This window comes from Lontra canadensis, unplaced genomic scaffold (assembly GCF_010015895.1).
Source record: "Lontra canadensis isolate GAN:19392208 unplaced genomic scaffold, GSC_riverotter_1.0 scaffold18, whole genome shotgun sequence".
NCBI lineage: Eukaryota > Metazoa > Chordata > Mammalia > Carnivora > Mustelidae > Lontra > Lontra canadensis.
Window position 1 is genome coordinate 758,105 of NW_022631012.1, and position 13,014 is coordinate 771,118.

The 13,014-nt window shown below is 35.2% G+C and overlaps 1 protein-coding gene across 1 annotated transcript in view; it reads left to right on the top strand.

Moving 5' to 3' along the window:
- Positions 1–13,014, top strand: part of ABCA12 (ATP binding cassette subfamily A member 12) — a 175,685-nt gene that overhangs the window by 64,209 nt on the left and 98,462 nt on the right. Inside the window, exons 5-7 of the mRNA XM_032859864.1 lie at positions 2,936–3,033; positions 5,663–5,848; positions 7,510–7,688. Coding sequence (XP_032715755.1) covers positions 2,936–3,033; positions 5,663–5,848; positions 7,510–7,688 — 463 coding nt within the window. The remainder of the gene's footprint in view (positions 1–2,935; positions 3,034–5,662; positions 5,849–7,509; positions 7,689–13,014) is intronic.

Consider the following 13,014-nt stretch of genomic DNA (forward strand, 5'->3'; position numbering starts at 1 on the left):
GTGGCAGTGCAATTACGTAAGTTCTTGAGGATAATTGGAAATGAAGTTCTTAACTAAAATACTTTCTAGGAGCAAAGCTTAGATGGTACTAAATATGATGTTGAGAATTGCACACTTTGCCAGAATTGGCTAGGGACTCTGGCCGTCTGCGATTAGATGATGCTGGGATGGTTAGAAAGCCCAGCAATAAAAGGAAATTACCATTTGCAACACTACAGATGGACCTAAGGGGTATAACATTAAGTGAAGTAAGTCAGAGAAGGACACATACTGTATGATTCCACTCTTATTTGGAATTGAAGGAAAAAAAAAAAACAAAACAAATGAACAAACAAGGGAGAAAGTGAAACTGAAAAACAGGCTCTTGAATACAACTGGTTGTTGCCAGAGGGGAGGTGAGTGGGGCGGGAGGGGTGAAATAGATGAAGGGGGTCACTCATCTTGATGAGCACTGAGCCATGTATAGAATTGTCGAATGGCCATGTTGCATACCTGAAACTAATACAGCACTGTATGTTAATTGTACTTCAATTTTAAAAAGAGAAAAAAAGTTACTGGATGAAATCTCAGAGATTTGCCCAAACTTTTCATTTTACAAAGGAGGAATCTGAGGCCCAGCAAAGTTACATGCCCTGTCTAGGCTTATCCATCAGCCCTGATTCTAGAGCAACAGCCAAGCTGGGATTCTTTCCACTGTTCCTCCCCCTCAATGCTCAGTATCCCAGTCTCTCAGTGGGACTGTGTGCTTCCTTTACAGCTAGGTCAGGAGCCTTCACACTTTAGTGTGCAGAAAACCTTCTGGCTGAGCTGTCTGAGCCTTATACCAAATAATTCTGTTGCAGATGATCATGAGACACTCACTAGAAGCCATAAATTGGGAATAAACTCTCAAAACAGCAGGACAGTTTTACATTCATTTGACAAATACTTATTGGATGCCTGCTATCGTGTAAGCTTAGACCTATGTCCTGGGGATATTAGGGAATGAAACAAAAATTTCTCTGTGTTTGCAATGTGATTGGTGCTGTGGAGAAAAAGAAGTACTGTTAAAAAATGCCATGGGATATATAAGATTCTGTAATATTTTGTAAGTTGGTGTAGCCACTGTGGAAAACAGTATGGCGTTTCCTCAAGAAATTAGAAATAGGAATACTGCGTGATCCAGTATTTCTGCTACTGGATATTTACTCAAATAAAATGAAATACTAATTTGAAAAGATATATGCACTGCTGTGTTTACTGCAGCATTATTTACAATAGTCAAGACATGGGAGCAGCCTAAGTGTAAGTGTTCACTGATAGATAAATGGATAAAAATGTGGTACACACACACAGATGTACACACACTGGAATACTGTGCCACTTTAAAAAAAGGATGAGCTCTTGCCCTTTGCAACAACAGGGATGGACCTAGAGGGTATTATGCTAAGTGAAATAAGCCAGATTGAGAGAGACAAATACCATATGATTTCATTCATAAGTGGAATCTTAAAAAAAAAAAAGAATAAATAAACAAGAATTAGGAGTATAAATACAGAAAACAAACTGATGGTTGCCAGAGGGAAGGAGGTGGGGGACAGGCAACATAGATGAAGGGATGTGGGAGAAGCTTCCATTTATGAAATAAATAAGTCATAGAAATAAAGGTCACAGAATAGGGAATAGGGAATAAAATCAATGATATTGTAACAGGGTTTTATGGTGACAGATGATAGCTACACTTGTGGTGAGCATAGCGTAACAGAGAAAGAAGTTGAGAAGTTGAATCGCTATGTTGTACACCTAAAGCTAGTGGAACATTGTATGTGAACTGTAGGCAACTAAAAACAAACAAACAAGAAACCATGACATCAAATAACATTCCAGTACAAGTTGATGGACCAGATGACAAAGGTCCTGTGTTAATGTAATAGAAATACAGTAGTGAGTGGTTCTGAGGAACTAATGTTCTGTTGTGAATGATCTGAGGGTATTTGGCTGAGAAGCTTAAAGCACAGTAGAAATAAGATCATAGTGTTGTGGTCCAGTAGGCTTTGCTTTGCTCAGTAGCCACAGATTAGGTTTCTACCCTGGCCACTCATCTCACACATGCATTGCCTGATCCAGAGGAATCGGCTGGTAAATTCTCAGCCCCACAGGCACTGTAACATAACCTAGGCCCTCCTGATGATAGATCACCGTATCTTTGAATACTGAAGATTCTTTGCTGTGAATGTAACAAAGTATCTCTGGGCAAAATTCACGAAAGGTAACATACTGGCTTAGTGACCATCCATGCTATAGGTATGAACATAATCTTCTAGCTAATGCTCCTAACCCAGAACACCCTGCCACGTCATAAATAGTGCTAGATGAGGCTACTTTGAGAATTACTTAATTAGAGTATACTGCAGTTTGGACTAATTGCCTCATCCAATTTATTTGATCTGAAATATCTTTCAGAATACACTTTGGGGAGGAAAGAATTTATGATCTTAAGCAGATTTCAGCCTCCCAATTGAATAATTAAAAAGAAAACCATTATTACCAGATGTGCATTGGCAGATCCTTTGAACAGATGTTAGATATGATGGATCTGTAGAGCTGGTAAAAGCACCTCGAATCCTCTAGGCCTGCACAGAAATGATTCACTTTATTAGGCAGTAATATTGGTGATGAAGTTTAATGACATAAACTGGAATGAAAGCAAATGACATCTAAAGTGATTGGAAAAAACCCAAGAGCAGACCAAAACCATCACAGTTTTATGTGAAGAGAAATAATGATGGAATTTGCCATTTTGCCAGCACAAAACTTTCAAGGAAGTTGCATACTTGAGTACATTCTTGCTGTAGGGGATGTCAGGGCACAAGTGATATTTATGGATTCTTACATGAATCTGCCCATTTTTGTGTATCTGTTTAGAATGCTAATCTGTTCTTTCTTCTGTTTACAGCCCCAGTATTTCCCAGTCTGAGCTCTGTTTTGGAAAGTACTGGAATAGATACTTTCAATGGTAGTCAAGTCCTTGCCCGGATCCTTAGTTTGGAAAAGGTAATTTCACTCAGTTTTGTAATGGACTGATAATAACTAGCAGTTGAACAAATGCCTCTGAGGTTAATACAAGCATCTCCCAAACAGGAAGAGATTTGGACACCCCTCTCCCCCCCATTTGGAGTAATATCGCAGGAGGATTCTTTTGTCAGGAGCTCTTTCATCAAAAAGCTTAATTCTCAGACGTTCTGAATTCAATAAGGTCTTGGGCTTTTATTTATTTCCCTATTAAGTGCCTTAATCAAACTTAAGATTTTCCTCTAGTAAGAAATAAGGTAGCATTATATATAATCTTCTAATTTTCTGAAACAGAAGAAAAAAAGACATATGACAGCAGACGAAGCTCTAATACTACACTTGGCTGCCTCATCCATACTGATAATGCCTTTGGAAAATTTGAGCTATGGAAAGTATCTCCCCAAAGTAGTAAAATCCTTCTCTTTAGCATGGTTTGGAGAGCTTACTTATAGATCCTTCTTATTTTCAGATTCCAGATTACAAAAAAAAAAAAAAAAGGTAATAATTTCTATCAGTGGCATAAACTGGCAGCCCGTGAGCTGTGTGTGTATGTGTGTGTGTGTAGGGATATTAGGAAATTAAGTTTGAATGCCTTTGGGCAGAATGGTTTCCCTTCAGTTGAACACAGTCCCTACTTTTCCTTATTGTCTTTCATTCAGCCAGATTCCTACATTTATTTGGCTGACCTTTGCTTTATGTGCTCTTCAGAAATTAAAAGAGATTATTTTTCAACATTTGCTAATAGACTTCTCTCTCTTTCACTCACTGTCTCTCTTTGTCTGTCATGCACACATGCGCACATAGGCATTTTAAATAATGCATTCATGTTTTATGTAGTAGACATTTCTTCCATCTGGATGGAACATAGGCTATAGGACATAGATTTGACTTCTATTCATATTCCAGTGATCATAACCTCTGCAGCTTAGTATGACTCTGTTAGTTACCTTTGAATTAACATTCTGTATAAGTGAGGCATCTCAGTAAACACGTTTATGTAAATAAGCCAAAGGATAATGCAAAAAGTGATTCCAAGAAAGGCATTATTACCCATCAAGGCAATTCTGCCAGCGCTGGCTGAAATATAAGACTTTCCCATTCAATTTAGTCTAGATGTTGAAAGTCTGGTTCTAACAAGAATAATATTTGAGATACCTAAATCTCCCTGTTTGGCATAGGAAGGCCCCAATATGCTCAGTTAATTCCAATTTAAAGGCTCCCTAAATCTGACCAGTATGTATATGGGAGGAAGTTACTTTATTCCATTCTGTTTCTTCCATATTAGTTCCTAGAAGCACAAAGTCTTCACTGAATCAGTTAAATACTTTAATATCTAGAGTAACAACACTATTATCAAAAATACTACTTCATTGTATTGAAACTCCCAAGTTCTCTTTCTCATACGGAATAAAATTTCAGAATTTTGTGAAGCAGCACAGAGTCATATATCCAGTGGAGATAAGTCAAAAATGAATTTTCTATGTATAGATACATATTTTTGGAGTAGTTGGAGCAGGGAAGGGTTGTAAAAATTAGGATGACATATTGATGCCTGTGTCAGCAATCTCTCTGATTCCTCTTTCTTTCTCTTTACTGCTTTTTGCAACCCTTGCAAAAATGAGTGGAGAAATCATTTTAGAGTGAGTTTATGTGTAATATTAAGAAAGAGATATGGATGAATGACTGGAAGGCTTGGCACTTATAGTATATCCTAGAATAAGTGGATCCTGTCTTTTTCCATTCACTGAGAAGTTGCATCATGGGATGGCGGAGTGTAGCTTTTGTGACATAATATTAAAGGCGAAGATAAAGTTAATTGGCCCTCACCTCACAGGGTTATAAGAATTAATTGTTAGAAAGGACCCATTAAATGTTATAACTAACTATAATTGGCTCTGTAAATACCTAAACAACTTAAAATGGTGAATGTGATCACTACTATACCTGAAATTAGTGCTGTGTCTGTGACTGGTCTGTCCTGAGAAGTATATGGAGGATTTAGGATTCCATTAAGAAAATGCTTTTCAATTATTGCTGTTGTTAATTATATACTTTTATGTGTTTTCATATACATATTTTCTTTTTTTCTTCATATGTATAATTTCTAAATAAACTATTTGCTTTATAAATGAAACATAAGCCATGTTGGTCCGCTTCTCTAAAAAAACACTGTGCGTCTTGGATGTCAAAGATCCTCCTTTCTGGAAGTCCAGAGATTGCAGCCAGTTTCCCGATGAAGGGTCACAGTTAGGACACCCAAGTTTGCTGCTAAATGCCCAGGAAAAACTACGGTTTTTAAGTCTGAAGATTTTTGTCAGAAGAGATCTGGTGCATTTAGTTTCTCTGGTTGGAGACAGGAAATTAGTTCAATTAAACAAATCATGTATGAATCATTTAAAACATAACAATGACAAGAATAACCACAGTCATACATTTTCTTGTAGCTTTTCATAAATAAACCAAATGTATTTTAGTGTTACTTTAATAGTAGCTATAATGTGGGACCTTAAAATGGCTATTGTGAAGGCAAGTCAGTTTCCTTGAAGAGAAGACTATTTTATATCTATATTTATTAACGTTATTATTTCACTCTTCTCACACATATTTTTAGCTGTTAGAGCAAAATTCAACTTCAGAAGACATACGAAAAGAACTGTGTGAGAGCTATCCAGATTATACTGCTCATTACGTCTTCTCTTGGACAACTCTAGGGAAAAACGTTTTTAACAAATTTTGCCTATCCAATATGACCTTTCTAGAGTCTTCTCTCCATGAACTAACAAACCAATTCTCTCAGGTAAGTGTAAATATTTTAATTTGATCAAGCCCTCTTAAGCAATGAAAGGAAATGTATTGCTTTCATTCTTGTATCCACAAAGTGATTCAACTTGAGTCAAAGAGTAAGTCCATAGCCCAAATGAGGTGGGTAATACTGACTGGAATGTGTGCTCACCCTTGGCATGCACTCCTTACAGAGATTCACACACAGTATCTAATTCTAAGTCATGTCTGCTTTCCATTTAAAGGTGCAGGATTGAAATGATTACAATGTTGAAACAAAAATATTGCATTATGGTTATTGTAGGCACATTTTTGTAGATGGTTTTGCTCTATGATGAATGAAGAGTGCTTCCTCTGTCATATTTAAGTAAGATTACTCAGGCTATAATGTAAGTTTAATAATTTAACTATTGGAGCCATTAACTCTCAGAAATGAGAATAATGGGTTATCTTCTTAATTTTTCTCACTAACATCATACCTACTTTGAAAAGCTGATTTTTGATGAAACAATATATCCCTCTCGTCAAAACATTATACATTAGGGACAAGGACTTTATACCGTAAAGTAGTAATGACCACTTCTGTATGCTGTTCTTAAACTATGATATGCAAAGAAGATATCCATAGTCTTCATTTAATGAAATCCCACATACAGTGAACGATCACAAAAATACTCCGAATTTTCTTCAAATTTTATAAACAGGACTAAATGAAAGATACCCACTTCTGATACTTTACTCCTGATTCTCTGAATTTTACTGTAATTTTCATTCAGTACAGAATGCTTGAATTACCTTTAGTAATCTGGGTTTTCTAAATGAACCTGATTAGAGACACTGTTATAATAACCCCTGTTAAACATAGAGCACTTAAAATGCTTTCTAAACAAATTCAGTCATGTAGGTAGAATGTTTGCTTAAGAATACATTGTTCAACATATTCTTGGCATGAAAGAACTTGAATTACAACTGAACAAAAGCCTGACTTTACCAATATGAATGACTTTATTAAGAAAATTACTTTGGGTGGGAATATAATGAAGAAATACTTTACTTCTTCACTGGATCCCGTGATACAGAGCAGGAGCAGAAGTCACAGTTTTTATTTGTTTGCTTATAATACAAGATGTGATTATTACATAGGTTCACTCACTATAAATCATTTATTGTAACTAAAGTTCCTGGTATGGCAACAGGACTTTGAAAGTATTTTCTTCCATTAAGTATGTGTGTCTGTGTAATTATAGTAACAAATATATATAGATTTAAGGGTTCTGAAACCAAATAATAAATAATATAAAGTCTACTAATAGGTACAGATTAGATTTGTCTGTAAATCCTAAACCAGATCCTAGGGAAAAACAAAAACATTACCCAGAAGCTAATTTCATTTTAAGAAATTAATTTTAATTTCCAAAATGTAATTAAATATATTTTGTATAAATACAGCTCTGTTAACCAAAATTGAACTATGCCAGTTTCTGGAGGTATAAGAAAAAACCCAGTTATGTTTAAGGATATTGGAAATGGTTATAACTTTTCCAAGTAAAGAATGACTTCAGACTATATGACAATCAGAATTATGTGAAAGTCTAAATGTATAATGCCTTTAAAAACAGTGAGCCATGTGATTATAAATGCTGAACTCCCATTTTGCCCTGTTTGTCATTTTGTAAGATACCAAGTGATCCCAACAACCAGAAGACAGTATTTCAGGAAATGGTCAAAGTGCTATCCTTCTTCTCACAAGTCCAAGAGCAGCCCACTGTCTGGCAGCTTCTTTCTAGTTTTCCAAATGTGTTCCAGAATGGCACAACACTAAGCAGTCTACTTGGTGTTCTTAGAAATGCAAACAGGTAAGAAAATATAAGAATCGAGTGGGACAAATAAGTCTTTTTTTTTAGTGTTACCTGTGAGGATCACTGGTAGGTAAGTAATTTAAACATGGAGCCAATAATCGTTGAGTACCTTTATGCAGATTTTAACAGTGAAGATGAAGGTATTAGTTAAGCAAAGAAAAAACACACACTGCAGTCACCAGGGTTACCCAAGAACACTGAGGAAGTGAGAAGGCACACTAGTCTTAACAAATCTATCGTCAGTTGTTACTGCAGACTTTCTGAAAAAAGGTGTATAGCAGGAGCAAGAGTAGATTAGAACGTTGGCTCAGGCTCATTCAGGGACAAGCAGAACTTTGCCTTTAGCATTTCAACTGCCCAAGAATAAACTGTCCCATTGGGTTTTAGTTGATACCATCCAATATCAAACAACCTGTTGGTTGGAATTTTCAACTGAGCCACCTCAGTGGGGTTGGTTCCCTCATGTGCAGCCAATCTATAAATCATCTTTCTAAACCTGCATATTGGGTTGGGTTTATTTGACATATATGACCGAAGATTTGAAATTATCTTTGCAGGAGAAACCCTTTTAGAGGCTACTTGCCTTATAAAAAGAGTTCAGACTACAGCCAGTGTTTAGAATTTAATGGACTCGTACTTAGGTTTTGACTTTGACGTCTGTCTGGCTGATTTGGAAATGTGCATTAAAAACAACAACAACAACACTAGATCAACAGCTGTTGATTATTGCATGTCTGCTACATACCAGACACTTAACTGAGCCCTTTATAGATAGACCACATTAAATCCTCCAACTAAACTATTACTCATTTTGTAAACGAGGTGACAGAGGGTCATGGAAATTACATATTTGATGATTATACAGCAAGGGGGGCTTAAAACCTGGGTTTTCTAACTCCAGAATCCAGGCTGCCTCTTTACTATGTCAGTAGGAACACAATGTATTCCCTCTCTAATGTCTGAGGTACCAGAAGAGAGCATTCTCACATTCTTTGGAAAGCGTCCAAGAGCTTATGTTTGTTCAAAGACCTTATAATAAGACCTTATGTTGGTACATTAATCTCATTCGATCCCACAACAATGCTTTGAAATTGAGACAACAGATATCCCCATTTTGTAGAAGAGGAAACAAACCCTTTCAAATTACTGTCCCAAGATTTGAGAACTAGTAAGTGGCAAAGGCAGGAAGGACCTGAAGGATGACAAGTCCTGTGCTCTTTCCACAATAGCCCATCATAACTAAATTACAGAAGGAGGAAGATGTTAGGAAGTTGGTTCTCTGTACTGGTCCTCATTTTAGCACTTAGGGTAATTTTCACCCAGAATTTTGGCACTTCATCCTCTTGCTCTTATTTATATTCTGTCTAAATAAGCAAACAGGTAAATCAATTAAAGGAGAAGGAGAATCATTTGAATCCTGTAGCATAGCAATAAAAAAGAGTCAGACTAATAATCTGACCATAGTAAGACATCACTACACACTCACTAAAATGGGTACAGTTTTAAAAGATGGGCAACCCCAACTGTTCGCAAAAATGTAGAACAAATAGAACTCTTTGGAATATGGTATGATAGCTTCTAATGAAGTTAACGGTAGGCCCATATGATGTAGCATTCTACTCCTGGATATATACCTAAGAAAATGGAACCATACGCCCACATGAAGATTGGTATGATATGTTCACAGCAGATTTATCTATAATAGCTAAAGATCAGGGGGAAAGAACAAATAGCCATAAATAGAAATGCAAAAGAATTATAGTTTATTTATACATTGGAATTCTGCTCAAGAAGAAAAACAAACAGATTACCAAGTCACATAGTAACGTGAATAAATATTATGACTACTCTGCTGGCAAAAGAATCCTGACACCACCCCGCGCCCCCCAAAAAAAGAATACCTACTGGATGTATAGATATTATTCCATTTATATGAAGTTCTCAAATTGTTAGAATTAATTTATACTGTTACAAATTAAATCAGTGGATCCCAAGACAACTAGTGGGAGCATAAGGAAATATTTTGGGGATTATTGAAGTGCTTTGTATCTTATTAGCATGGTGGCTACATGATTGTATACATTTATTAAAACTCACTGAATTATCACCTAAAATAGGTGCATATTATTGTGTGTGAATTATACGTCAATGAAATTTAAGAATCAAAAAATAAAAAACAAAAATCCCACTAAATAATATTTCATGGAAGGTAGAAGATCCAAAAAATACTTTAGGGTTAAAAATAAATACATAAATAAAATAATTTTGGCATTGTTTTAGTGAAGTAAATTATTTAGGGTGGGCATTTTACTTTGGTTATTTTAATTATCTTAGAATTTAAAATAAAATTGTTGCACATCATCGCATTATGCAATAGAGCATCTGTCTGGTAATGATTACAAATGTTGTAAACCGGTCTACATAATAATGAAAAAGAAGACAGAAATACCTGAAAGAAATAACTTCAAATTATTTTGAAGTAAATGACATTTGGGGCACGTGGGTGGCTCAGATCATGATCTCAGGATTGTGAGATTGAACCCTGTGTAGGGCCCCAGGCTGGAGCCTGCTTGGGATTCTCTCTCCCCTGCCCCTTCCCGTCCCTGGAGAAAAAAAAAAAAAAAAGTGGTAAATGACATTTAACTTTAAACAACTCTTTTTTTAAGTGGTCAATATTTAATTTAGGTTTTTACTGCTAATTTATACGTTTTCTTTTTAATATGGTAGCCCTTGGCTATCTAATATGGCCTTCTAATATGATAATTGCATGTGAATTTTGAGTAAAATGCTGAATTTTTAAACTTTATTTAAATTGTAAACATTGATATTTGATCAGTTAATGGTAAACCTTGTTTGGAACAGTGTCAGTATATGAACCTACTTTTTCATCTGTCACTATAATGAAATCTAAATACAGATTAATTTTTTTAAGTTTTTTTTTTTTTTTTTTTTTTTTTTTTTTTTTTTAAAGAGAGAATGAGCAGGGGTAAGGGAAGAGGGAGAGAAATCCTCAAGCATACTCCCCACTGAGCTCAGAGCCTGACAGGGGCTGAGTCCTAGGACCCTGAGATCATGACCTGAACCAAAATCAAGAGTTAGCTGCTTAATCAACTGAGCCACCCATACTCCCCGAGATTAAATATTTTCAATGAAAATATGGATCTGAATTGAGATGCTCCATAAATACAAAATTCATAATGAATTTTGAAAACTTAGAACAATAAAAAACTTAAAATATTTCATTAATGATTTTTATACTGATTAGCTATTGAAGTGATAATATTTTGGATGTATTGGGCACATAGAATATTTTATTAATAGAATATTCTATTAAAATTAATTTCATGTTTCTTTTAACTTCTTTAACATGACTCCTATAAAATTGAAATATGTGGCTTGCATTTTATTTCTGTTGGAGAGCCCTCTTTAAACCATTTTTAAAAATTTTTTGTTTTTTTTTATTAACATATAATGTATTATTAGCCCCAGGTGTACTGAATGGCCAGGATTACACACTTCACAGCACTCACCATATAAACCATTATTATTGTTATTAAACTGATAGTGTCATTAAGAGTCATAATTTCCTCACATAAATACTATGTGAGGAAATACTATACTGTATAGCAAATTAGGGTCTCTGGTTTATCTTACTCTTGTTGCTCAAGTAATAAGAGATAAATAAACCCCACAAAAACTTTAGTCATTTCCTTCAACATCTTTTTATATTTTTGAGTTGTACATTATTAACCCATCACCCAAACCAGATATATAGTTACTTACGTGACAGAAATTAGCAAAAATGAGCAATCTCAAAAAATTCAAGAAGTATATATGGAAAAACCATATGTGATTGTCATCATTTATGAGAAAGCTATGCTGAAATGCAGATCATGAAAACTCTTCTATAAAATTATCTTTACTTATAAAGAGACTTTTTTTTAGATAACTTCCATTTTTATATGGTAAAGAGCAGGGGGGAAAATCTATGAAATAAAATAAAAATATTTTGGTCAGTAAATGGTTCAAAGGATTTCAGAGACTATGAGGGCCAGATGTCATTATTTTTAAGTTAAACTTTCTGTTAGAAAAAATATGATTAAGGTCTACTGACATTTTATTAATGATATTCTTAACAATAATGTTGACAGCTTTAATGAGATTGCCAGTTGTTCAATCTTTGAAGGTGTTACTGTGTGACATCAGATCAGGTGACTGAGACAGAGGGCCAACTTGGGACAGGGCTGGCAGAAATCTGTAACCTGAGGCCGTCTAACTGGTCTCCATGGTCACAAGGTTTAGAAACACCCCAAAGTCTGAGAATCAGGAGATTCTTAGGGCAAATATAAAAATGCCTGAGGTATCCACTGTTATGTATATAGAGCAGAGATGAAAAAAATACAGCTTAGCCTCTATGGCCAGATACAATAATGAGCTAACAATGCCCAGGGGCTCTGCGCAGAAATGTTCTGCCCTCCTCCTGCCCAGCAATGTTGGGGCAAAATTTCTGTGCCAGAGGCAAGATGTAGAATGTGCACATACTGTATTTCTTGCTGGAGTGAGCCGTTAGTTGACAAGGATACATGGGGAAAACTGTTAGCAAATTGGTACATTTAACCCTGCAATGTCAGATTGTTAACAAAGCCTGTTGTTCTAGTTACTACTCGTGTAAATTAAAGCATTGCCCTTGATTATTGGTATAAATCAAGTATTTGGGGAATTCAGATGTACAATGACAACTTTTTTTTTAATGGCTAAAAAAGACATTTCTTAAGAAAAAAATTTTTTTTGAAAATATGGAATGAACTCAGATATAAGTGAATTTGCTGATTGGCCTTCCCCAGTGCAGACTGCCCATCTTATTGTAACATAAAAATTCTAGGAAGATAATGCCAGTTAGTCTCGATACTACTTTTGAGCCACCCCTAGAGTAGTGCCTATGGGACACTTAGAAGATAGAATGACGTCTTTAATTAGGGCAAGCTCCATTTCTTTTTCAAAGACATTACCATTTGTTTAGCAAAAACAAATTTTAATCAAATGCTTAAATAATTTTTATTCCTGGAATAGCTTCCTTTCTCTCTGGGCTTGATTTTTAACAAAAACAATTTCCAATATTTAATTTTTCCCTTAAAAAGAAAAAAAAAGTCAACTTTCCATTGGACATTTCTATTCCTAACCACTTATTTTTAAGTCTTAACAGAAACAACTGATGTGAACTTTACTCCCTTACTTTGAGGCTCTTGAGTTCCTGAGTCTTTAGAATCTGGAAAACGTTTTAAAGCACTCTGTCTGGTTCAAGAACATTTTGGAGTGATTTTGT